Source organism: Mesocricetus auratus, unplaced genomic scaffold (genome assembly GCF_017639785.1).
Source record: "Mesocricetus auratus isolate SY011 unplaced genomic scaffold, BCM_Maur_2.0 Super-Scaffold_100009, whole genome shotgun sequence".
Lineage (NCBI taxonomy): Eukaryota > Metazoa > Chordata > Mammalia > Rodentia > Cricetidae > Mesocricetus > Mesocricetus auratus.
In genome coordinates, this window is record NW_024429193.1 from 58,049,766 (window position 1) to 58,075,440 (window position 25,675).

Sequence of the window (25,675 nt, forward strand, 5' to 3'; positions counted from 1 at the left end):
GAGTACTGAGATGCTCCTGAGTAAATTGAGCAGAGGGTGTTGGTGTCTGGGCAGTCGCTTTGGGCAGACTTTTGTGAGCTGAAGGATCCCGTTTACTTAGCAGCTACACAGCAAGCTTGGTGTGCGCTCGATAGCGCTTTCATGGAAGGTGGTAGATGAACTCCCTTCAAACAACGGTGTCTGTTGAAACCTTCTGGCCCCGCTGCTGGGGAAGGATTCGTTTCCAGCCTGCCTTCCACTGGCACAGATAAGCTAAATCCCAGCCCCGGCCCCAGCAGCAAAGGCCTGCTCCCATTGGTGCAACAGATCCTGGCCTTGCTGTGTGAGACCTTGAAAGAGCGGAGGGTCTGCCCTGGGACACCGTGGTGGTGCCGTGCGGCGTCAGTCAATAGACCCAAGGGTGACGTGTGGGCACACGGGCTTCTGGAAGCAGACAGCTCTCCAGTGGTGTCCGACATTTGCTTTCTGGGGGTCCTGATAACAGACCCCCCATTTTCTTACTGGAAAGAAATGGCTGTGCTGGCCTGAAATGTTGACTCCTATACTGTCGGTTTGAATGAGGAGTATCCTAGAGGGGCCAAAGGAAGACCTTGGGCGCTATAAAGGCTGATGAGGAAAAGAGCAAGGTGTGTGTGTGTGTGTGGTGATCGGGGTGGGGATAGGAGTAGAAGCTGGGCCTTCAGCTGCTGTGGGTGATAGCAATCATTCGCTTGACCAACACCTTGACACACTTTTAAATGACTTTTTTTCAAGACAGGGTTTCTCTGTATTGCTTTGGAGGCTGTCCTGGAACTAGCTCTGTAGACCAGGCTGGCCTGGAACTCACAGAGATCCTCCTGCCTCTGCTCCCGAGTGCTGGGATTAAAGGCACACGGCACCACATCATCCTTTTCTTTTGATAAGGTCTCCCAGCAGAACCCAGGCTGGCCCTGAGCCCACCCTTCCTCAGCCTCCCAAGTGCTGAGATTTTGGATGTGCGTGACCGTGCCTGGCCAACCTTGTGGGTTTTGTTTTATGTTTGGTCTTGGTAACACTGGCCACATATGCCAAGGGGTTTCAATTGACCCAGCACCTGCTGGCCTGGCCTGGATATGAGTCTGTAGGATAGGAAGCGAGCATGGGGAGCTCCGTGTCACGTTATGTGCCCTGTATCTGCCAGAGGACTTGGCAGAATTGGATGAGACTGGGGGATTAGTCTGTGAGTGGAGGGGGTGGGGTGATGAGTGTCCTGCATTCTGAGTGGGTCTTGGCTTCTAGGAAATATACACCATTTCTTCTCTCATTTTGATTGTCATATTTTAGAACAAGATACAAAATTTATAAATTCTCAGCTTTAAGAAAGGAGCATAAAATATGACAACAGTGAATGAAGTCCACTAAGCTGTGACCAATGGTGGTGTGTGTGGATGTGGGAGAAGATGGCTGATTCTCTTCCCTGGGGGTCAGCGATCCCCCCCTTCCATCCTCTCCCTCTTCACAGGTCTGTAGCAGCATGTGCCTGGGGCAGTGGTTGCATCAGGGAGAGTCACTAAGGACCCACTGAGGTGGTGGCCCTTCACTGCAGAGCAGATTCTAAGGGGCTACTGGGTCTATTCATCATTTACAGCTTTGGGTGGAATTTGAAGCAGACACTGTTTGGGCAGCAACTCTGCTCAGATTTGTTCCCCAGGAACTGTTGTATGGATCTGTAGAGAGGAGAAAGAGATTCAGTCACCCCTCACCCTGGGCTACCCAGCCCCCAGGCCCTGCCCCTTGCCAGAGTCATAGCTATGCCTATAAACCCCCTGTTCAATGAGATCCCAGTACCCTTGCCACCTTCCCAGCTCTGAGCCACCCATCAACCAGTGCTACAGGAGCCAAGACTCGGGACAGGCAGCTCCCTGTCCCATGCTGGTGATGAGAGACCAGGGTGGGTTGGCTGGAACAGTGACTCCCCAGACTGCTCTACCAACTTCAGTTCTCCATGTCAGCCCTGCCTTGGTGCTCTTGACTCTGTGAACAGCCCAGGCGCCCTGTGGCATGACGTCATGGCTCTTATGAAGGAAAGGGCTAGGATTGGAAATCGTCTTTCAAAATCTACCTTCTCTTGTTTGTTTGTTTTTGGTTCTGATTTGTTAAGACAAACAAGGTTTTACTCTACTCCTGGCTTTCCCGGAACTCACTGTGTAACACAGGCTGACCTCAAATGTGATTCTCCTGCCTCAGTTTCCTAAGGGCTGTGACTGCAGATGTGAGCTATCATGCCCAGTCCATTATTTCTTTGCATCTCATGACTCAGCTGGCTCGGTGGATTTAACAGCCCTGTCTTTGCCGCTTACCTACCCCTCAGAACCATATTCAAGCAAGTTTCCTGCTGGAACCGAAGTCCTGTGAACCTGCTTACTGACCTGGACCTTCTCATGCTCGTCCTGTATCCTTGGCCCATCAACTCTCACTGCTTTGCCTCGCCCCTAACATCCTGGCTCCGGCATTTGAGCGGCCTCGAAAGGGAGCACAGGGAGCTGTGACTGTTCCTTTGGTTGGGGACAGTGGTTAGTGTCCTGACCTGTGCGCTGCCTGAGCCTCTCCGGTGTTTGTGGGCATCTTTCTTTCTGTTCCTTGCCCTTCCTCCGTCACACCTTATCCTTCCTCATGCATTTAATAAACTAGCACGAAGAGTCTATTGAGATTTGGGGGCTGTAGAAGAAATTGTTTCTAGAACTTGCATTCTGTTTGTCTATTGGGCCAACGAAAACAACGACAGACAGCTACACCACACCCATCACTCACATTAGCAGCTCCGAACCCTTGGTTCTCCTTAAAGAAATGCCACAAGGAGTCCTTCCATTTCTTCTCTCCCCCAGCCCTCTTCTACTCAATTCTCTTCTCCCTACACTCATCCTAGCTAATTTACCAAGCTTCCCTGGTTCTCCCTAGAAGGAACCTTGTGGCACGCGAATTGTCACATTGCTGCTGCCCACCCTGAAGTTCCTTTCAGCCAAGAAACCCAGCTCCCTTAGGAATTGTCTCCCAGTTCAGCTCCTGATCCGTGTCACCCATCTCATTGTGTTGGAACAATATGCTAGAGAGCTCCTGCGGCTGTCTGCTTCCTCCTGTGGGTTCTGATCCAGTTTCTCTCAAATACTCAAAGAGGTCTGACTTTCACAGCCCAGATTTCCAAGACAGAGACCCCTCTCATCCATGCTCTGGAGCTCACAGTTTGTAACTCCCCCTGACCGTTTCCTAAGCCATGGCCTTGCTGGAGGTGTTTACAGACTCAACTGAATCTGCTACCCAGTGGAAGACACCAGGCCTTCGTGCCACCAACCCTGCAAACTCACAGCGGCCTCCTTTAGACAGGACGCCGGGCATACTTTCGGCGATGCATCTCGTCCACTCGTTCCAGATACCAAGTACCTGGGAAGAGGTTTCTTGTATCACCAGGTGGTGAGAAGTTCACTGTGGGACAAAGAAAAAAGGAACCATACTTACAAAGAGTGATACAGGCGTGCAGGGGAGAACACAGTAATAGGCATGCCCGGGCCTGCTTCCTGGGACCATATAGAAGGACCAGAGAAGCTGCCATCTCGGCTCTGGTATTTGAAAGAAGGTCTGTGACGATGGTTCGGTTGCTCAAGTTCTTGCCTCATGAGCACTTCTCTCAATCACATCTCGTAAAAACTGTGACCCTGGCCCATTACTTTCTAGATGTCTGGTGAAATCTGGCATGGAATCTGGGGTGAACTGCTTTCTTGTCTCTTCCTGCCCCCTTTCTTACCCTTGTGGAAGAATTGCTCTCTTTGGTTCATTATTTCTGTGAATTCCTCAGGGGACATGCGCCTCCGGGAGTCTAGACGCTTGGGCAGATCTGACACACTAGACACCAACTCGTCCAGAGGGGAACCTGGGAAGCAAAAGCAATGTTAAAGCTTCCTGTTGTCACTGTCACTGGTGCTGATAGGCAGCCAGGGTCTGTAGGGTGACCCCACAGGGTGCTTAGATGCTTGATCTTGGTCATAGCAGTCACACCACAATCAACAGGTAGATACGGGATGTCTCCGGACCATCAGCCTCTCTGTAGGCAGCCAAGCCAACCCACCATTACCTTTTCCTTGTCTAACAGGTTTCTTTGTGTCTACCATTGCTACAGTCAAGGAAAATGCTGGTGTGTGTAACCTTGTGCAGGAGTTTTCTTTGCTCTTAATCACAACTTAACTCTGTCAAGACAGCAACCTCAGCCAAGGCGAAACACAAGGTGGCTTCATTCACCAGGTGGCACTGTTTCAGGAGTGCAAGCTGCAAGATGAGACTCACCTGGAGAAGCATCCTTGGACACTCGAAATGAAAAGAAACTCGCTGCTAAGCCTGAGCCGTAGGAGAAAGCACCAATCCTGGAGCCAGCCAATTCTTGGGCAGAGTGGCTGAAGGTGAAAGGAAATCCACATGAGCATTTATTCTACGTTTCACATAAAGCTTCTCTGTGTCAGCCTAATCTCATCCCTGCCCACCTGATGCATGGAGCACTAGATATGTGTCCCATGCACTCTGCACAGACAGACCTTTGGTGGACCAGATATGGGTCCAGAGGCCTTGCCAAAAGGAGAGCAGTCACAGCCTGTAACATGAAGGCAGAACTGTGAGGGCAGATGCTTCTAGGTGTAGCCAGATTAAATCAGTGGACTAACCTTCAGGGCTCCCAATTTAACTTCCATGGTCAAACTTGTGTTTCTATGTGGGTGGGGGTGTAGGTATGTGGGTGTACACGTGTATATGTGCATATATATATATCTGTGTGTTGTGTGCCTATGTACCTACCCTAAGGGTTCAGGGTATGTGTGCTATGTACCCCTGTACCTGTGTGGCCAGGCTGGCCTTGAACTCTGCAGTCCCTCTACCTCAGCCTCCACAGCTCTGGGATTACAGGCACTTGCCAACACACATTCCTATGACTAGGCTTTCTGAGCACCCTTATCAGTAATTTGATCAAGTTTACCTCTACATATCTTTTCCATATAAAAATTACATATTTTCTTATAAACACCACAAAACAGGAAAATAAGTAAAAGAAATAGTTGCCATTTAAGTACTTTCTGAGCATGTTAATTTTTAAGGCAATTTTCATGAAAACTGGAAAACATTCCATAGTCCATTATCCTTTGTACTTTGATCAGTTGTTAATATCTATATTGATCACTATTCACTGCAAAAAGAAGCCTCTCTGATCAGGGGTGAGAGCTGTACTAATCTGTAAGCATAAGGATGGGCATTTAGAAGGCAGTTTGACGCTATGTCTATTTAGTAAAGTAATAGTAGGTTCTCCTAGGGCCTATGACCTACCCAGCCATGGGTTCCTGGGCAGGTATTCAATACCAGGCATTGGTTCCCTCCTATGGAGCTGATCTTAAATCCAATTAGAAAGCTGTTGGTTACACCAAAAACATTTGTGTGACTATTGCAGAGACAGAGAGAGAGAGAGAGAGAGAGAGAGAGAGAGAGAGAGAGAGAGAGAGAGAGAGAGAGAGAGAGCACTCAGGGACAGTCACAGAAGAAGGAAAAGAAAGATTGTGAGAACCAGAAATCAGGTTAGGTAGCTGCAAAACAGCATCTCCTGGGCATGTCATGGCCTTTGCACTCAGGAACTCACAGCAGCTCTGGCTGTCTGCACATGGTCAAGTCAATCAAAATCCCTGCATGAGCAGAGAAAGAGCTTATGATGCCTCATCCTTAACCAAGGAACTATTGGAAGTTGACGGCTGCTGAGGAAGGGGAGTCAGTACTCTTCAAGGGCGTGACCTGTGGCAGGTTGCTTATGCTCTGTTGGCTGTTCCTAGACCCATGTGATATAGGAAGTGCTAATCGATTTCAATGGGTTATATAAAAATAAAATTAAAAAAGAGTAGCTCAGTGGTGGTCCAGGAGAAGCTGCAGTAGGCGATGGAGGGTGGACGTAATCTAAGTACATTTTATACTATGTGAAATCACCAAAGAATAAAAACATGCTGTAGAAAGCAGGCATTGTTATATAACTATTTTACAGATAAAGAAAAGTAAGACTCTTACAGGTTTGGGGATTGTTTTTCAAGATAAGTAGTAAGTAGTCTTGAACTCAGTGATGGATGGGATCTAAAGCTAGCTTCCAATCCTCCATGCTACATTAAGTACAGAGATTTTAAATAGGTGAGATAAACATATGCCCACAAGTTCTATTTTCTTACTACCCACGGAGATCTTTGCAATCCCCCAATGTTCACACCAGAGAAGTTCAACCCAGCTAGCAAACCTGGCCCCCAACTACCTTTGGAACAAGTTGTAACCTTTCTATCCATCCTCTCTCTTCCTTTATTGCAAAAGTCTATCTCAACAAACTGAAATTTGAATGGGAAAAGGAGAGAAAGTTGGTTGGCCCGGCTCATGCTCGGGAAACAGCAGACGGGCTGTTAGTACTCACTGGGAGAGAAGGGAGGCCAGGCACCCGTAGAGGGACGAGGTGTACATGTTCCCATTGTTCGTGGACAGGTAGAGGGAGGCCTTGGTCTTCTTGTTGAACATGTCCAGGGAGGCCTTCAAAATAGCCTTATCTACATCCTTGTTGGTGTAGGTTTCTTCCAGCTTTAGACCCCTGTGAAGCAGAGCAAGATGTCACATGAGGGGTGACAAGAGAAGGCCAGGAACACGGCAGGAGAGAAAGCTCCCAGGTGCCTGTTTTTTTGTTACTATACTTAAACATCTAAAAAGCCCAAAGTAACATTCCCGTCATCTGAAATCGTATGTACACATACTGTGTTGTGTCATCTACCCATATTTTCATGATCCATTAGAAAGCTAGAAATCAAATCATGCCACACACCCTGCTTAACTTTCATTCTTTTTACCTTCCTTTCCTCGCCCAACACACGGAGAATGCATGCAGACCTGCTCCGTCCCTTGCCTCTATTGAAAGAAGGTCTTAGCACCCTTTCTGCTGGGTTGGAGGGTTGCCACCTGCTTCTCATAGGAGGGAGGTCAACATCTGAGGCATGAGGGAGCCCCCTCCTCACTCACCTTCCACAAACCTAAGACTCCACTTAAAGAAGACCCACCTGAAGGCCTCCAGATCCTTGTATAAATCATTCTGTGTGTTGCTGCTGGATGACAGGAAGTCATTGAACATCAGCCGAGCCAGGGATTTCTGGACCATCTTGCAAAAGGGTGTGTGGAAGATCATGTATTGCACATCGTCGAGGGTGAAAGGTTTGCTGCTTCCCGCTGGAAAAGAAAGTGTGAAGGTGAGGGGCAGTGTGACATTGAGCTACCGGGACCCACTCTCCCAGATGTAAGGATGCTCAGCTTCCCAGAGAGAGTTCCTGCTGCAGCAGACACCTGTAAAGCTCTCTCATTCATTCCACTACACATTCATTCATTCCACAGACATTACCAAGTGTTCCCTACAGGGAAGATAAAGGCGGGCTCTTGGCCACACGAGCAGAGCCCCCCTTTCTGCCTTCCCAGCCCCATACCTTGCTTCCACTGATTCTGGATTTTCTTGCGGTAGGCTGCGTAGCATCGATCCAAGGCCCGCATGTAGCACTGGATGGAGAGCTTCCCATCCACTAGTGGGTACTCCGAGGACAGGTTTGGTTTGTAGAAGTCATATGCGTTCTCCATGTGGGTCCCCCTCAGCCCTGGAAAGGCACAGAAGGCTTCAGAGACTGCCTCATACAGGCCACCTCAAGCAGAGGTGTTCTGTCACCTACGCCCAAGTCAGAGCTCGCGCTTAGGCAAAAGGAGTTTTAGAGAAGCGAGGTTTAGATTTCTCTCTCCACACCTTGGTGGGCTTCTGGAAACACAGACTTAGGATTCTCTAAGCCTCACTTTATGTCTGGATTTTGTCACTCTTAGTCCCACCGTGGCTGGTTCCTCACCCGCATTTGCCAGGCCTACTCCACGTATCGTTATCCCAGTACATGATGAAACCATAGATTCTGGCTTCTCTCTTCCCCCAGACAGCTGCTCCCCTGGACAGATTTTCAGAGATGAGTCCTCCCAACCCCCAGCCCTGAGTAGTGTGTAAGGCAGTTTGGGATTAGGGTCTACAAGGTGATTGTGCCCCATGCAGCCTATTGGGAATGTTTATTACCAACCTTGCTCCAGGACTAGAGGGGCCTTGGGCCCAATCAGCATTGCCACAGCCCCAGCGCCACCTGTGGGTCTGGCGTTACCTACAGGGTAGACTGCGATATCACCACAGACCACCAGGGCATAGCGACCTGCAAAGACAGACAGTCATGACATCACTGTCAAATCTAGAGTAGAGTGAGCCTGCTGTGTACTGAGCATAGTTTTATATACTGGAAGTAGATGGAAGCAAACCAAAAATAGAATAGCACACATAAACTCTGGTGAAACCTATGATCTATTTGTATTTGAAATATAAATTCAATGCTAAGTGTCCCTACAGTTCAGCTACGAAATACTCACTCGGAACCATGTGTAATTTTTAAGTGAATGTATGTTTGCATGCATACAAGACAGTGCAACACATGTGGGTCAGAGATCAACTGAGAGTCAGGTCTCCACTCCATGGGCTCTGGTGAAGGACGTCAGGGGAGTTGAGGTTGATAATATCAGTTCACGGAGCCACTGCTCCAGCCAACCCACCCCAATCTCTCATCACCAGCAGAGCATGGGACAGGGAGCTGCCAGTTCTCCAGTCTTGGCTCCTGTAGCACTGGTTGATGGGCTCCCCAGGCATGGTGGCTCAGAACTGGGAAAGCAGCAAGGGTACCAGGATCTCATTGAACAGAGGGGTTTATAGGCATAGCTATGTCTCTGGCAAGGGCAGACCCTGGGAGCTGGGGAGCCTAGGGTGAGGGGTGACTGCAACAGTTCCTGGGGAAGAAATCTGAGCAGAATTGCTGCCCAAACAGTGTCTGCTTCAAATTCCATCCATAGCTGTAAGTAATGAATAGACACAGTAGCCCCATAGGTCATTAACCATATTGCCGACCCCAGGGATTATTTATTTTTAGTATTTAAGCTTTATTGCCTAGATTTATTTATTTTAGACTGTGTGTATATGTTTTCTGCCCGCATGCATGTGTCTGCACCACAGATCAGTAGAAGGGGCTGGATTCTCTAGAACTGGAGTTCAGGTGGTTGTGAGCCACTGTGTGGGTACTGGGAACTGAACCCAGGTCCTCTGCAAGAACAAGTGCTCAAAACTGATGAACCATGCTCCTTACCTGTTTTTAGTGTACTTGAGACAGGGTCTCATTACATAGCCCAGGTTCACCTCAAACTCAAGATCCTGCATCAGCAAGTTTGGGTCTCCATGCCTGGCCAGAATTCCATTTCTAAATTCACTTAAAACTTTCTTAACTGGAACTTGTGGAGACAATTTAGGTTTGTACCAACTAACTTACAGCACCCACATCTCTACATGTCTACTAAACCATAGAAGGACAGGACATCGGGAAAGAGATTAGCATTTAAAAACAGGCTAGATAGCCATCAGCTTCAAGTAATCCCTAAACAGGCCAGAAAGACAGGTGGCTATGCCAGCATTCATGGCTGAAGATGCTATCTCCAAAGAAACTTATCTGAAGCATTCAGTTAGTGCAGTGGTTCTCAACCTGTGGGTCACAACCCCTTTGTGGTTGAATGATCTTTTCACAGGGGTCACCTAAGACAGTTGGAAAACAGATATTTACATTATGATTCAGAACAGTAGTAAAATTACAGTTATGACATAGCAATGAAAATAATTTTATGAAGAACATGAGGAACAGTATTAAAGGGTTGCAGCTTTAGGGAGGTTGAGAACCACTGACCTAGAGGATACAGATTTGAAATTGAAACCGTGTTCTGACTGAATCCTGAGCCTCAGATCCATAGGGAGATAGCAGTAAGAACCTCTCCCCTTGTGTTTTGGCAGTGCTGCCAATTGAACCAAGTTCTTGAGCATGCCCGACAAGCACACCTCCATTGAGTCACACCCTAGTGATCCCCTCCTTACAGAAGGAAGGAATTGAGGTCTGAAGAACTTAATACATGAACGGTAAGATAAAGCTTTGAGGGACAGGACTCCAGCACAACATTCATGGAAGTCCCAGGGCCTCCTATTAATAATTATAACAACCCCAAGAAAAAAAGTATTGGGGTGTACATGCATGTAATTGGAGAAAAATAACATATATATATTTTTTTCACTTTCAATATGAAAATATCAGAAACTATAGAAAAGCACTTAGAACTCATTTAGGACAAGACCTTTAAATTTAACTCTAAAAACCAACCTCCAGGCAGAGACAAAATCAAAAGACAAACTGAAGACTATTTACAGTACTTATAGCCAACAAAAAGCTATTTTCCTTCATTACAAAAGTCTCCTTTAAAAAATAAAAAAGAAAGACAAGCTGGGTAATAGAAAAATTACCTAAAATGTTCACACAGCCTGGAAGAAGATCTTGGCTGGGCGTTGGTGGCGCACGCCTTAAATCCCAGCACTCGGGAGGCAGAGGCAGGCAGATCTCTGTGAGTTCGAGGCCAGCCTGGTCTACAAGAGCTAGTTCCAGGACAGCCTTCAAAGCCACAGAGAAACCCTGTCTCGAAAAAAAAAAAACAAAACAAAAAAAAACAAAACAAACAAACGAACAAAAAAACAAGAAGAAGATCTTTACCAGTCACGCTTCTGACAGTAGGCCAATATCAAGAACTTATCAAGAATTACAGAAATTAAATATGAAGGAAATAAAAGCCCCAGTTAACAAATGGGCGAGTGAACTGAACAGACACTTTTCAAAAACATAAAAAAGAAACACAGGTGGCCAATAATTATTTTTAAAGTGTTTAATATTCCTAGCTATCAGGTAAATGTGAGCTAAAATGACTTTGAAATGCTACCTAAGCACCCCAGTCATAATGACCATCATCAACAATCTATCAATAAATGTTGGAAAGATCCTGGAGAAAGAAGAACGCTTATTCATGAGGGTTCAAATTAATACACTGCTATGGAAATAAGTTTGGAAATTTCTCAAAAAGTAAAGATAGAACTACCATGCCATCCAACTATTTTGCTCCTGGACGTAAACCCAGAAATCTCTGTACCCTATCATAAAGATATCCATACCCCATGTTTATTGTTGCTTTAGTCACTGTAGCAAAGAATTGGAATCATCCTAATTGTTCTCAGTAACTGAGTGGATAATGAATATTTTTATATATAAAGTAGAATATTATTCTGTTTTTTTATTTTATTCTCATTGTTTTATTTGCACGTATGTCTGTGTGAGGGTGTTGGACTCTCTGGAGTTGGAGTTACAGACAGCTGTGAGCTGTAACGTGGGTTCTGGGAATTGAACCAGGGTCCCCTGGTCCCTCTTAACCACTGAACCATCTCTCCAGCCCATATTATTCTGTTTTAAAGAAATATGAAATCACAAAGTTTGCAGGAAAATGGATGGACTTAAAATGCATAATATTAAGCAAGGTCATATAATTTCAGAAAGAAAAAAACATGTTTTCCCTCAGATGTGGAATTCAATCAGTAATATTTGTTTATTTGCGAACAAATGTGCATGTGGGTACAAGCAGAAAAAAGAAAAAGAGAGGCTAAATATTAAGGGATAAGTTTAACAAATCTTTCTCTGTCCCACCAGCCAGCTCCCAAATAACCACACAAAGACTTACTATAATTTATGAAAGCTCAGCTGATAGCTTAGGCTTGTTTCTAACTAGCTCTTATAACTTCAATTAACACATATCTATTCATTTACATGCTGATGCGTGACTCATGGCTTGTTACCTCATCTCCTACATGTCATGTTTCCTCAAGTTTCCTTGAGACTCCACACTTCTTTCCCCCAGCATTCTCTGTGCCTGGAAATCCTGCCTAACTATTGGCTATTCAGCTTTTTATTAAACCAATCAGAATGACACATCTTCCCAGTGTACAAAAAGACTATTCCACAACAGATGAGAAAATACTGGATTCGGGTAGTGGCCACAAGTTATAAAGTTAATTCTTGTTTTGGTTCTAATTCTGTCGTGGAACTTCTGGTTTTGGTGGTGGGTAAGTGCATAAAAATACATTCAACAATGAAAGTATAAAGCCTACAGTGTCTGTTCTGAGTGGCTATTCTAGCTATAGAGAAGTTTATTGAGTTGAATAGCTTTTGAGTCTAGTTAATTTCAGTGTGTGTCATTTTAACTCCAACTTCTTTATCATGAAGTTTTTCAAAAATCTATTTTCCTTCATTTATAAAAGTCAAATCAAAAAGGAGCAAGAAGACAACTTGTTAGAGTTAGCTTTCTCCTTCCACTTCGTGAGGTCTGGGACCCTAACTGAGATCACCAGGCTTGGCAGAAGCACCTTTATCTACTGAGCTGTCTTGCCAGTCCCTCATTTTTACATTGTTTACCCTCTTTTCTATTTGTTTTCATGCAAGTGCTCGTGTCCACCCAGCTTTAACTTGGGATCCAAACTCCAGTCCCCATGCTTGCACTGCAAGTACTTTAACCGTTAGGTCATCTCTGCAGTCCTGCTCTTTACCTAAAAGCAAAGAATGCCGGTCTATATATTCCTTAAGATCCATGGCAACATTAGAACCTTAAAATTAATTTTGTAATTAGTATTTCACTACGGTTTTTCAATGCTCACCCTCATAGTTTCCAACTCAGTAAATATAGAGACAGCCAAGGTCCCTCATATTCCCATCACTTTAGTCAATACTTTCATCAGCCCCAAAAGGCAGAGAAGTAAACAGGAACTTTGAGACTCCAGGAGGTTAATGTGTTGGTTTGAATGGCCCCCATAGACTCATGTATTGGAATGTTTAGTCACTGGGGAGTGGCATTATTTGAAAGGACTAGGAGGTGTGGCCTTGTTGAAGGAGGTGTGTCTTTAGGGTGGGCTTTAAGGTTTCAAAAGTCCAAACCAGACCCAATGTCTCTCTCCTGCTGCCTACAGATCTGGATGTAGAACTCTCAGCTACATCTCCAGCATCTTGTCTGTCTGCAGGCTGCCATGCTTCTTGACATGACAGCTATAGGCCAAAACCTTTCAAATTGTAGGCCAGCCTCAATTAAATGTTTTCCTTTTGCTGTGGTCAACATGTGTCTTCACAGCAACAGAACACTAAGTGAAGCAAACTTAGGTATCTAATTCTCATCTTATACTCTTCCCTTGGACTTTCCTTGCCATCTTGGTAGATGGTATCCCACCAATGTAGCTCTGGGGAAAGATGTAAGTAAGTTATAAAGCAATGTTAATATGTTAAACAAAAACCAACATTTCAAGAGCAGGCTCAGGAGAAGGAGAAAGACACTCTGTTCACAGTCTACCCTGGGCTTCTCTCAGTCCATTTGGCCAATGTCCACCCCTTGCCACAGATGCTTGTGCACATACATCTTTGTTTCAGAGACTTAGGAGGCAATAAAGAGAACTAAACCCGGAGAGATATGTTGGGCTTGGTTTGGAGTTTTGCCTCTACACTCATTTCGTCAGTGTGGCATTTGATCTTAATGTCACCGTCACCTTGATAAGGTTTATAACCACCATGAAAGCAAACTCCTGGGCATGTCGTGAGGAATCTTCTCATTTAGGTTAACTGAAACAGAAGAACCACTCTAAAAGTGTGTGGCATCACCCCAAAGGCTGGGGTCCTGGCCTGAACAATAAAGGAGAAAGAGAGCTGAACAAAAGCATTCCTCTGACTGTGCCTCCTGACTGGGGATGCCCTGCGACCAGCTCTCTCTAACTCATGCAGCCATGACTTCCCCCATCGTGATGGGCTACACCCTCAGACTGTGAACCAGAATAAACCCTTCTTTCCTTGAGAGTCCTGTCACAGCTGCAAGACAAGTAACTAAACTAACACAGCAAGACACCAGACATTTCGTTTTCTCATCTATGATCGGGTGCGGCACTCATACCACAGGATACTGCACAGAATAAATGAACAGCTACATGAACATGCTACCTGATCAACTGTATAAAGTTGTAGCCATCTACCTGGCTGTTCTCAGTGTTCTTGTTGGGCGATAGCAGCAGCTGTATAGATAAATTGCCTTTCCCATCCCAGTATAAGCAGGGCATAGTGTTCAGCTTCTACTCTAGGAATAATATGTCTGTAATGTCCTGGAAACACATACCATCCCAGTAGCTGGATTCCATCCAGTTGGCAGCATTGAAGAGGGAGGCAGTGCCCCCGTAGCAGGCGTTGGTGGTATCTATGCCCTCAATGTCAGTGTTGCCTGAATCCTGGAAGAGTTCCATGAGCACTGTCTTGACAGCCTTGGACTTGTCAATGATGGTCTCAGTGCCCACTTCCAGGCGGCCCACGGCGTCCCACGGCAGCTTTGTGTGCTCCATAAGCCTCTGCACCACGGTCAGGCACAGCGAGTTGATGTCCTCCTGCACTGAACAGAAGCCCATACGGGTCTGGCCCAAGCCCACTGTGTACTTCCCTGCTTCCACATTGTTGAACTTCTCCAGGTCAGTCTGGTCCACGTATTGGGCTGGAAAGTAGACCTCCAGGGCAAGGATGCCAACATCTTTCGGCCAAGTGTCTGTTTTGGCCAGGGGAGCAGGAGGGATTGTAAAAAACCTGTGGTTAAAATAACAGTCATAAATCCACTATGGTCTTTTGACAATTGCCTCAAAAACAAAAAAGTGTGGCAGTAATTTCATTCACGTTTTAGTATGTTTTGAAGCTGTGTTATTAAGTGAGTGAAAATTCAGTAGTTTTATCTACTAATTTGACCCTTTTATCCTTTAACTCATTATAAAGTCTACCTTTCCTAATAACATAGCTAGGCTAGTCCTTTGATCACTCTTTGAATGGTAGTCTGTCCAGATTCTCAGAGTGTAATGTTAGTGTTGATTACCAGTTTGTTAGGATCTGGAATTGCCCAGGAGACAAGCCTCCACACATATCTTTGAGGGGTCATTGAGAGTAGGTTAGCTTTCAGGCGTGCCTGTGAGGGATTATCTTGATGGTTTAATTGAGTTGGGAAGGCCCACCCTGGAGGAGTGGGGCACTTTCCCCTGGGCTTGGTCCTGGACTGTATAAAGAGGACAAAGCTAACTGAGCATAACCACTCACAGTATCCTCTGACTCCTGACTCTCTGAAGCTCCTGTCTCTGTGACCTCCCCACCATGGTAAACCAAGCCCTAGAACTGTGAACAGAAATAAATGCTCCCTCTGTTAAGTAAGTGGCTTTTGTTAGGATATCCTGCCATAGCAAAAGGAGAAGTAACTAATACAAAAGGCTTTATACCTTTTCTCCATTTATTATTTTAATTTCTAATAGTTGTTTTGTTTTGTTTCCATTTGTGTCTTTTGTTGCTGTTTTGGGTTTTGATTTTGTGAGTCAGGATCTCTCATTTTACCCCAGGCAGACTAGATCTGAATTCTGGATTCTTCTGACTCTACCTCCTAAGAATTGGGATTCTGGGGGTGGTGGTTTGAATATGAATGACCCCCATAGGCTCATACATTTGAATGCTTGGGCATTAGGGAGTGGAACTGCTTGAGAAGGATTAGGAGGTGTGGTGTTGTTGGAGGAAGTGTGTTACTGGGGGTGGGTTTTGGAGTTTCAAAGCCTAAGTCAGTCTCAGTCCCAGGGTTTCTCTGTTCCCCATACCTTCAGATCCAGATATAGAAAGCTCAGCTACTTCCCCAGCACCATGTCTGCCTGGGTGCTGCCATGCTCCCTGCCATGACAATTAAGTGCTTCTTTTGTAAAGAGTTGCTGTAGATGTGGTATCTCTTTACAGCAACAGAATACTGGCTTACACAGCAGGTATGTACTATCACATCTATCTTTTATACATTTCATATAGGAGAGTCTTTTAATTTTTTAATAAGCCTGACACTAGTGGTATTTTAATTGGAGTATTTAGTCTGTTTATATTTATTATAATTACTGATAAAGTTGGGGTGAAATTCATCATCTATTTGATTTTATTTGCTTATATTATCTCTCATCCTTTATTTTCTCTTTCCTGAATTCTTATCAATTAACTAAATATTTACCAGTTAAAATATTTCTTAGCCTTTACCCCCATCTGCATTGTAGTGATGACCCTAGAGGTTACAACAGGCATAGCTTATCACAAACTAAATAAATTACTTTTTCTACTAAGAAGGTGTTGTCAGGAAGATGATCCATGAGCCATGTCTGGTGTTCTTCCCTCTGTAACAAGGAAAACAATCGCTATTTCACCAGCATGTTTGCATGGAGTAAAGTGATATGTGGGGAAAACATTGTAGAAGCATGGAAACACATGATGGCCTTAGAAGGAGAGACTAATTTCTACTCTCCTACCTCTCAAGATCAACTCTTAACCAGGAGGAATTTTGCTTAGCAGGGAAAAGGTGATCATTAGTTCCCTTTCATACCAGGCTGCTTACTGTTGGAGCGTCTACAGCCTTTGCAGTTCTGGAGCCAGGTTTGGGTAACTACCTGTTTACTACACCACCAAATTGCCCTAAAGAAGAGCCTAGCCCTGTTATGCCCTTCCCACTTGACTCCTGCCCCACAGGACCATCTTGGGATTCTGTTCACCTTAGGGCTTATGAAGCAACCAGAGAACTGTTTCTATAAGCTTAGCCAATCCATTTCTATGAAATACACAGGTGTCTCTGTTTACCTTCCCACACCCCTGGAAAGCACCTGGGCAGGCTGTGTTGAACGACTTGGACTTACAGAGGCACATTTTCTACTGCCCATGAAACACATGGAAAGTAGGCAGGCAGTCAGCAGTCATACCTGCATGACTCACAAAGCCTACACAGGTTTCTATTCTTGAGTACCCTTTTTAAAAGATTTATTTATTTACTCATTTTGGTTTTTTTCAAGGTAGGTTTCTTCTCCTTCTAAGGCCATCATGTGTTTCCATGATTCTACAGGTTTTAGTACATATACAGTGTTCCATCTGCATGTGCGCTTGCAGGCCAGAAGAGGGCACCAGATCTCACTACAACTGGTTGTGAGCCACTATGTGGTTTCTGGGAATTAAACTCACGACCACTGGAAGAGCAGCCAGTACTCTTAACCACTGAGCTATCTCTGCAGCCCTATATTCTTGAGTATCTTAATTCACAGAAGTCATCCCTGAGATTCTAAGTGGCCCTGAAAAATCCTTCTGCAGTCCTCAAAAATTAGTAGATATGCCTACCTTAGAAGGTCACCCCACTGAGTCTCTGAGAGGCAGATTAATAGCCTGTTCTGAGCCCACAATGTCATCCATGACCTTCTATCATTTGTGGTACCACAGCTGTAGCTCAGTCCCTGTGAAGCTTCAGACACCACTATCACCCTGCTCTACTGATGAGAATGCTGTGCCATTCATGTCTAGGCCCATGGAGTGACCCTACTCGCATACCATCTGTAGAAATTGAAAGGCACTCCCCACCCTCAAAGCATTTTGCCCACAACTACTAGCAATATTGCCTTGCCTAAAAAAAGATGCATGAAAATGTGTGTGCAATCCCACAAATCCTATAGCCTATATCACTAAGACATACATCACCAGGGTGCGGGAGGAGGGGAGGGAGAGGGAACTGGGATTGACATGTGAAACAAGCTATTTAAAATTAAAATAATAAAATAAAAAAGACATACATCACCAACACTGATGACAGCTGGAGAATGTACAGAAGGTCTACACTAGAGTACCAAGCCAATGTGGTCTACACAATCAGTACTGTGTGACAGATCATCAGTTCACAGATTTTTAGTATAAAAGCCAATCAATAAAATTGAGAGAGAACCTGATCCCTCCAAATGCACAAATGTTAATGTGGGATCACTAAACAAGTAATATGACACCTCCAAAGGAACTCTCTAGCAACAGACACCACACACACACCACCACCACCACCACCACCAAAAGAAAGGAAATCAGTGAATTGCCTGAAAAAATTCAAAATAATGATTTTTAAGAAAGGTGTTTGAAGTATGGCACAGACACATCCATATGCCCAACATAGTAAATAAATAAATGGAAAATATAAGATAGAAATTCCAAAAACAACAAAAAAACAACTCAAGCTATGTATAAGGAAACATTCAGATTTCTCAGCAGAAACCATGCAGAACAGTAGAGAATGGGGTGATATATTCAAATTTCTGAAAGAAAAGAAATGCCAACCAAGAATATTATATCCAGAAAAGCTATCCTTCAGAGATGAAGAAGAAATAAAGTCTTTATAAAATAAGAAAAAGCAGGAAATTCATCACTGACAAATAACTCCTAAGAGAATGCTTACGGTAGTTCTACACTGAGGTGACAAAAGATAACTACACTATGAAGACATCTGGAAACATAGAACTCAATAGCAGAGCAGATAGATACACAAAAGAGGAGAAAGAGAAACCTATAAGAACAGAAGACCACCAACCACAGTGATGAACAAGAAAAGGAAGGAGCACAGATCATACAAATGACCAGCAAAACATGTAATAGAAAGACATTTGTATTTAACCTCCCAGCTTAAAGACTGGACTACAACCAAGTCCCAGTGATAAACTCTCTACAATAAACTCATTTCACCACTGAAGATACACATATGCCAATAGTGACATGATGGAAAAAGATACAGAAGAAGGACCCCAAAGCAAACAGGAGTACCTATGCTCATGTCAAATAAGATAGACCGTAAATAAAGTCTGTAGAAAGAGATGAAAGCAGTCATTGTCTAACAATAATTAGATTGATTCGACAGGAGGAAATACTATAGATATATACTCAATGCAGGGGCATGAATTCCATAAAGCAAGACTACGGATATAACTGGAAAAACAGATTCTAATACGAAAATTGGGGATTTCACCACCACCACTTCCATCAAGAGTTAGATCATTGTCAGCAAAGAAACAACAGAGTTCATCTGGACTGTAGACCAAGTGAATAAAACAGATGGCTGTCAACAAAGCTGCTAGGAATCACCTAACAGCTACTGTTTCTGAACAACAATCTCAGCGCAGATGAAACAATTACATTACAAAACCTATGAGACACACACTTATAAGGAAGCTTATGTACCAAACAAAAACAACTTAATGATGCAATGCAATAAACAACTTAATGACACAATTCAAGGAACAAGAAAAGAACCAAGTCAAAAGTATGAGAAAGAAAGAAACAATAAGCAGCAGAACAGAAATAAACAAAATAGGAAATAAAGAAATAGAAGAAACAACGAAACAGAAGTAGTCTTTGAAATAATAAATCACAGTGATAGGCCTTTAGTTTAATTAATCAAGAAAAAAACCTGGCATGTTGAATACAGGAGCAGCATTGGGGATCACTACCCAGCAAGTCTAACTAGTCAGAAAGCTCCATGACCAGTGAAAGGTTCTGTCTCAGAAAATAAGGTGGACAGAGATTGCAGATGACACCCAGTGTTGACCTCACTAGGCTACCAAGCAAGGCCCAGGTCAGCCTGCTCTTACATAGCAGAACTCTTCACAAACAAAGCAGCAACAACACACTACAAAGTTATGATAACTCAAACTGCACAGCTCTGAAATAAAAACCAACGCATAGACCAACAGAGCTGAGAACTCAGAATAAGTAAACTCACACTTTCATAGCCCGATGATATTTTTTTTTTGGTGAAGGCAATCAGCACAATTGAAGAAATGAACCTTTTCAGTGAGTGCTGCTCAGAAAACTAGCTATCCACACACAGTAAACCCGGACCCTGCCTTTCACCATGCAAAAGTCAGTTCAAAATGGGTGGAAGGCCCGAATGCAGGACTTCAAATCATGACTCTGCTGGAAGGAATTGTAGAGCACATGCTAATGTTGGCGAAGAGTCATCTTGTTTTGATTTGATTTGCTTGAGACAATTTCACTGTGTCGCCTGGACTGGAATCACCTCAAATTCGTGATTCTCCACCTCAGTTTCCCTGCTTCTGTGTTTACTTACCTATATATGTATGTATGTATTTACTTACATGTGTGTGAGCACGAGCGTGGCAGCACATTGTGAACTTCAGAGTGCAACTGTAGGTGTCAGTCCTCTCCTCCCACAATGCGGGTTTGGGGACTTGAACTCTGGTCCAATGACCTGCCAGAGCATCTCGCTAGCCCTTCAAATACTTTTTAAGAACCTTCGCCCAAAATCAGGTAAATATTATTATTTAAAGCTGAAAGTGCTTCTGAATAGCAAAAGGAATGATGTGAGAATAAAGAGACAGCCTCCGGTGGGAGAAAATACTTGGCAATCTGTTCATTTGAAGGGCACAACTCTCAGAACATACCAGGGACTGAAACAGTTTGACAACAAAAACCCAAATAGTTGTGTTTTTACATAGGCCACATCGGAATCAACATTTTTCAAGAGAGGATGTACTGACAGAGAACAGAAGCAAACACACTACGCACCACACATCAGCAAGGAGATACAGAGTAAAGGTCCAGGATGGGGCTTCACCACAGTTTGCATGGCTTTAGAAGCAAATAAACACCAAAGGCAGTGGGGCTGCTGGGAAAGGAAACTTTCAGGGCTGGCGAGATGGCCGGCCCCATGGGCAAAGGTGCTTTCCCCCAGGAGACAGACCTCTGTTCAGTCTCAGTAACCCACAGGGCAGAAGGAAAGGCTCCTGTGAGTTGTTCTCTGACCTTCACATGTGCGCCGCGGCAGCAAACATGCTCACACATGTGCTCAGAGAGACACACAACTTTTTCCAAAGAAAAACCTTTCACACAGAGACGATGGGAGTGTGAATTGATATAGCCACATGGGAACCATACAGTTGTACCACCAAAAACCAGAAAAGAACTACCATTCGATCCATGAATCTCAACACTGGATACGTACCCAAAGGAACTGAAATGAACAGACATCGCTCATGGTCACACATAATAGACACACATACACATTGCAGCACTGTTTATAAGAACCACAACAGAGAAGAATCGTTTGTGCTGTCCACTGACAGATGAATATGTAGGCAAACTGTGACGTGTATGCATGCTGGAATATGATTTAGTCATGAAGACTGAATTCTGTCACTGCAGCAACACAGATGGGACATATATTATGCACAGAAAGTCAAAAATTGCATGTTCTTGCTCACAGGTGCTAGCGAAGACATTGACCTCAAAGCAGTAGAGACTGGAATAGTGATGCAAGAGCCTTGGGCAGGGTAAGGAAAATGAGAGATGGGGAGAAGATGATGGCTGTGTGCACAGGTACAGCTACACGGGAGAAATAAGCTCCGATTTTTGTCTTGTTTTATTCCATGGTGCTGGGATGTAAACACGGGACACTCAGGCAAACGCACCATACCACATCCTCAGCCAGAAGTAACGTTCTGTTTTTTAAATAATTTATCTATTTTTATTTTATGTGAGTTGGTGTTTTGCCTGTATGTTTATCTGTATGAGGGTGTCAGATTTCATGGAACTGGAGCTACAGACAGCTGTGAGATGCCATGTGGATACTGGGAATTGAACCTGTGTCCTCTGGATGAGCAACCAGTGCTCTTAACCGACGAACCATCTCTCCAGATCCAGAAGTAACCTTGAATGTCCTATGACACAGCAGGGTCATTATGATTGACAGAAATTAATTTTTTCAAAGAAGCGAGCAGGGAAGATATCAAATGTTCGAAACACAAAGAGATGACAAAAGTCTGTAAGGATAAATACGCCAATTTCTCTGATCGGGTCATTGTGTGTGTGTGTGTGTGTGTGTGTGTGTGTGTGTGTGTGTGCATGTGTGCATGCCCATGAGCACACACTTAATTATCACACCATATCCCTAAGTATGGACAGTTATTGTGTGTCTGTTAAGAACAGAGTACACCCCACTATCTCCAGAATAGTGCAAACCCTTTCTGCAGGTCAGTTCTGTTACTGTTTCCATCACTTTGAGCTGTTATGATCCTGATGTTTTATTTCCACATGCGCTATAAGCTCTTAGAAGGAATAATCTAGAAACCTCGACTCATCTTCACAGTGTACCCCTTTAATCTTCCTCTCTTTCTCTTGTTACCACACAAGAACAAACGAATCCTTTCCCCACTTGCTCGTATGTTTGTTTTGTTTTGAGACAAAGTCTCACTGTGTAGCCCAAACTGGCCTTGAGCTCCTGGTCTTCCTGCCTCAGCTCCTGAATGCTGACATTGCAAATGTGCACCAATGCGCCCAGGTCATTGTCCTACTTTTAAAGGAAAATTCCCTGTCTTTTGTTCTGTCTGCTTTCTTCTGATTGGGACTTCTCAATATTTATCAGACACTCCCTGTGCAGAGCTGACTCACTGTAGAACAAGACAGACAGCCTTTGTGTCCACAGAGCAGCAGGCATTTCATAGCTCCTTCTGCAGTGGAGCAGGCCAACCCGTGGGAGCACAGATGACCAACAGTGCCATTCCAAATGAGGACTAGAATGGCAGTCAGTAGAAGGGAAAGAGACAATGTGTTTCTTTTCTGTGTCCTTCCTCTGGTGGACATGGGCAGTTTCTCTTCCCAGCTGCAAGCTCCCCTCCTACAGGTGTCCAGGGTCTGAAGCCAATACCCTTCTTTGCTAGAAACACTAGTGGAGTAATTCCCCAGCCTATCTTGGTTCAGAAATACTGTCTAGTTGTTGCCCTGGGCACCTGGCTTACAGAACTTTCTCTGTACCCCAGGGGATCGGTCTCATATTGAGTGCTTCTCCCCACCTGCACATCTGGGGTCCCCAAACTCTCCCACCAGGAGAGTCACTTTGAAGGATCCCGTGAGACAGAAGAGCATCCCATGGTCACAAGGTACTGAAGCAGAGCAATTGTCTCATTGGCCTCTGGCAGGAGGTGGGGGGGGACTAACTTATTTATTTGGTGCCCTCCAAATAACTGGAGTTTGAACTTTCAAATATTTATGGGTGAGTGTCCCCAGGACCAAGAGCTAATGGTTAGCTAGTGCTTGGAGCTGCCAGCTTGGCTGCTCTCCCTTCAAGATCTATCTGTCTCATCCGGGCTGGCTCCGTCCCTCCCTCCTCATGTTGAAGGATCCAGGGAGTAGTTCAGAGAGCCAGGAACTCTCCTTATTGTCTTGGTAGAGACTTTTCTGGACGTGGATTTCCGAGCCTTGGAGATAAAAGGACTGCACAAAGGCTTCCAGAAGCACCAGGCACTTGGTTAGAGTTCCCTTCTCATCCCATACTTCCTCCAAGGGATGACCACTGCATCTCATTTAAAGAAGCTTTTTCTTGCTGCCTAGCTCAAGAGTCTGCACCAATCTCTAATTCACGCAATCCTGCCTGTTTCCTTGTGGCTTCACAACGGACTACCCTGTGCTCTGCACCATGAAAAGAGTGCTGTTATGTGGACGAGTTACACAAAGAGGGCTGGGCTTTCAAAACCCTTAATCGGCATGAGGAAGGAGATGAGCATGTCTGCAGCCCAGCCGCCAAGACTGGAGGGAGAAGAGAACCATGAAGGGACACAGGCAAAATGGTGTAGTGCAAAGGAAACAGAGACTGTCTGCGAAAGGAAAATGAGGAGAGCTTCATGGCAGAGGCTAAGCTAGGCGTCAGCCTTGTTTTCTTTGTTTACGTTTTTTACATGTGTGGGGCCAGAAGACAAATTTCAGGAGTGTGTTCTCGCCTACCGAGTACATTCTGGGAATTGAACTTAAGCCCTCAGATTTGGCACCTCTATCTATGGGATCATAGAACCAGCCCCTAAGGTCAACCTTGATTGACAGATCAGTGGTTTTCTGTCAGTGAAGGACTGGAGGGGGAAAAGGGGCGGTGACCACGGTGTGGGTGTGTGAGCAGGCTAGGGAACTGAGAGATTACGGTTGAGAGAGACACTGAGACCCAGGTGTTGACTATCACGGCAGGCAAGAGGATGCTGGGGTGGTGGTTTTTCTGGGGTGGATTAGAGGTGACCTCTAGAGCAAAGGTGGCCTGTAAAGAACTTCCATAGTTCAGGCAGTGAGCACTGGGGTTAACCACAAGGAAACCAGAGGGAAATGTAAGGATTCCAGAGCATGAATCAAAGAAGTCACAGAGTGTCGATGAGGATGGAGGTTTAGGGAAAGTTTGTGCCGGGCATGGTGGCACCAACCTATAATCCCAGTGCTCGGGAGGCACAGGCAGGTGTATCTTTACAAGTTCAAGGCCAGCCTGGTCTGCATAGTGAGATCTAGGTCAGCCAAGGCTACACAGAGAGACATTGTCTCAATAAAAAAAAGGGGTGCAGGTGGGGGACCAGGGAATGATCACCCCTGCCCAGCTCTGAAATTAGTAAACCGCGTCCACCCCTTCCTCACATATGCCGAGACAAGCTAGATTCTGAGCTGGAATATTCTATTGTAATGCAGCGGTTTTGCCGGGAGTGGGAGAGTGGAGGTGATGGTGGAGTCATGAAGAGGTAAAGGGCATTGCCCCTCCCCCCACACACCTCTACCAGGCTCCGTGGAGAGCAGGCAAGGGAAGGCACGAGAGCAAAGTTGTCCCCCCCCCCCCCAAATATTCAGCAGAAAGGAAGCCTTGAGACTCTGATCTCAGTGGGCAGCAATAAAGGAGAAAATAAAACTGGTATCTGGGAGCCCAAGCACGAAGCACAGCTGTATCCGGTTAGTTCTGGGCAACCACAGCACTTGGACCAGACTAAAGGTGTTTACAGAGAAACGGCACACGTGTCTTCTTCTTGCACAAGCACATGTACCCCTCGCCCCCACAACTTCTATATTATATCTCATAAAACTGAAGCAGGGAGAAACACAGCGTCCTCTTTTGGGTCCATTCTAGGTCTTGCCGGACCGAGCTAAAGTGAGCAATTGAACTAAGGTTGCAGCTTCGGGTTCCTGAGTTCTGCTGCCTCCTGTAGCTCAGGGGAGAGGATGTGCTTTTCCTAAGACAGAGCACATCGTACATCGGAGACTCATGCTTAGGCCTTTCCAGCTCAACACCTGACTAGAAATGAGGCAACAGAGGCGCTTTGAAGCTAACTTGTGTGCTTATGACTGAGTGTGAGCCTTGCCAGCTTTTGCCTGGGATTCTAGTGAGTTCTCCGACAGGTCCCCTGCCTGGTCTTTACTGGTCTCCCGTGGTGCTTGTCTGAGAGTGACCTCTACAGACCCTCAGAGCAGGTGACTCACCTATGCTGGGCTGCTGAGAGCCGGTGAGCAGGTGTGAGCAAAGCTTCCTGCATCACTCTCTTCACTTGCAAGACCCTCCTTGCTGGAGCCAAAAGCCGCTGCATCTCTAGGGTATCCGCGGAAAGCCAGCAGTCCACAGGCCATGGGAGAGATGCCTGGCAGTTGTGGGCTGGGCTTTATAAGTCTCTGGGACTCCAGCCTCGGAAAGCCCCGCCTCACCTTATCGAGGCTTCTGCCTGCTTCGGAAAAACTGGGCCAAAGGTCTCAGAACTCGAAGTCGAAGAAAAACATCATCTCTAACATGTACATAGCTGCCCTGCTCCTGGCTGCTCTCTGGCTGGCTGGCTCTGCCCTGCTCCTGGCTGCCTTCTGGCTGGCTGGCTCTGCCCTGCTCTTGGCTGCTCTCTGGCTGGCTCTGAGACTTCCTTCGTCAGCCTTATATTTGTCCAGCCATGGAAGTGGGGAAGCTTTCTTGCCAGGTCCTAACATATCTAAGTCACCCCAACCGATCTTCCCAGGCCCTGACTTCCCTGCTGAGTGACTCACCACTGGTTCCTAAGCCTCTCTGTGCTGTCAGCTATTGCTATTTGTATAAGAAGCAATTTTTA

General features: G+C 45.3%; 1 protein-coding gene across 1 annotated transcript; it reads right to left on the bottom strand.

Moving 5' to 3' along the window:
- Positions 1-1,316: 1,316 nt before the first annotated feature.
- Positions 1,317-25,342, bottom strand: Hmgcs2 (3-hydroxy-3-methylglutaryl-CoA synthase 2). Its single transcript, XM_005084220.4, has 10 exons — positions 25,068-25,342; positions 14,113-14,567; positions 8,100-8,225; positions 7,476-7,640; positions 7,059-7,224; positions 6,428-6,598; positions 4,294-4,400; positions 3,758-3,883; positions 3,321-3,438; positions 1,317-1,685 (listed from the first exon to the last, which is right to left on the bottom strand). The coding sequence occupies exons 1-9, from the start codon at positions 25,169-25,171 to the stop codon at positions 3,332-3,334; spliced, it is 1,527 nt and encodes a 508-aa protein (XP_005084277.1). The 5' UTR covers positions 25,172-25,342; the 3' UTR covers positions 1,317-1,685; positions 3,321-3,331.
- Between the last annotated feature and the right edge of the window lie 333 nt (positions 25,343-25,675).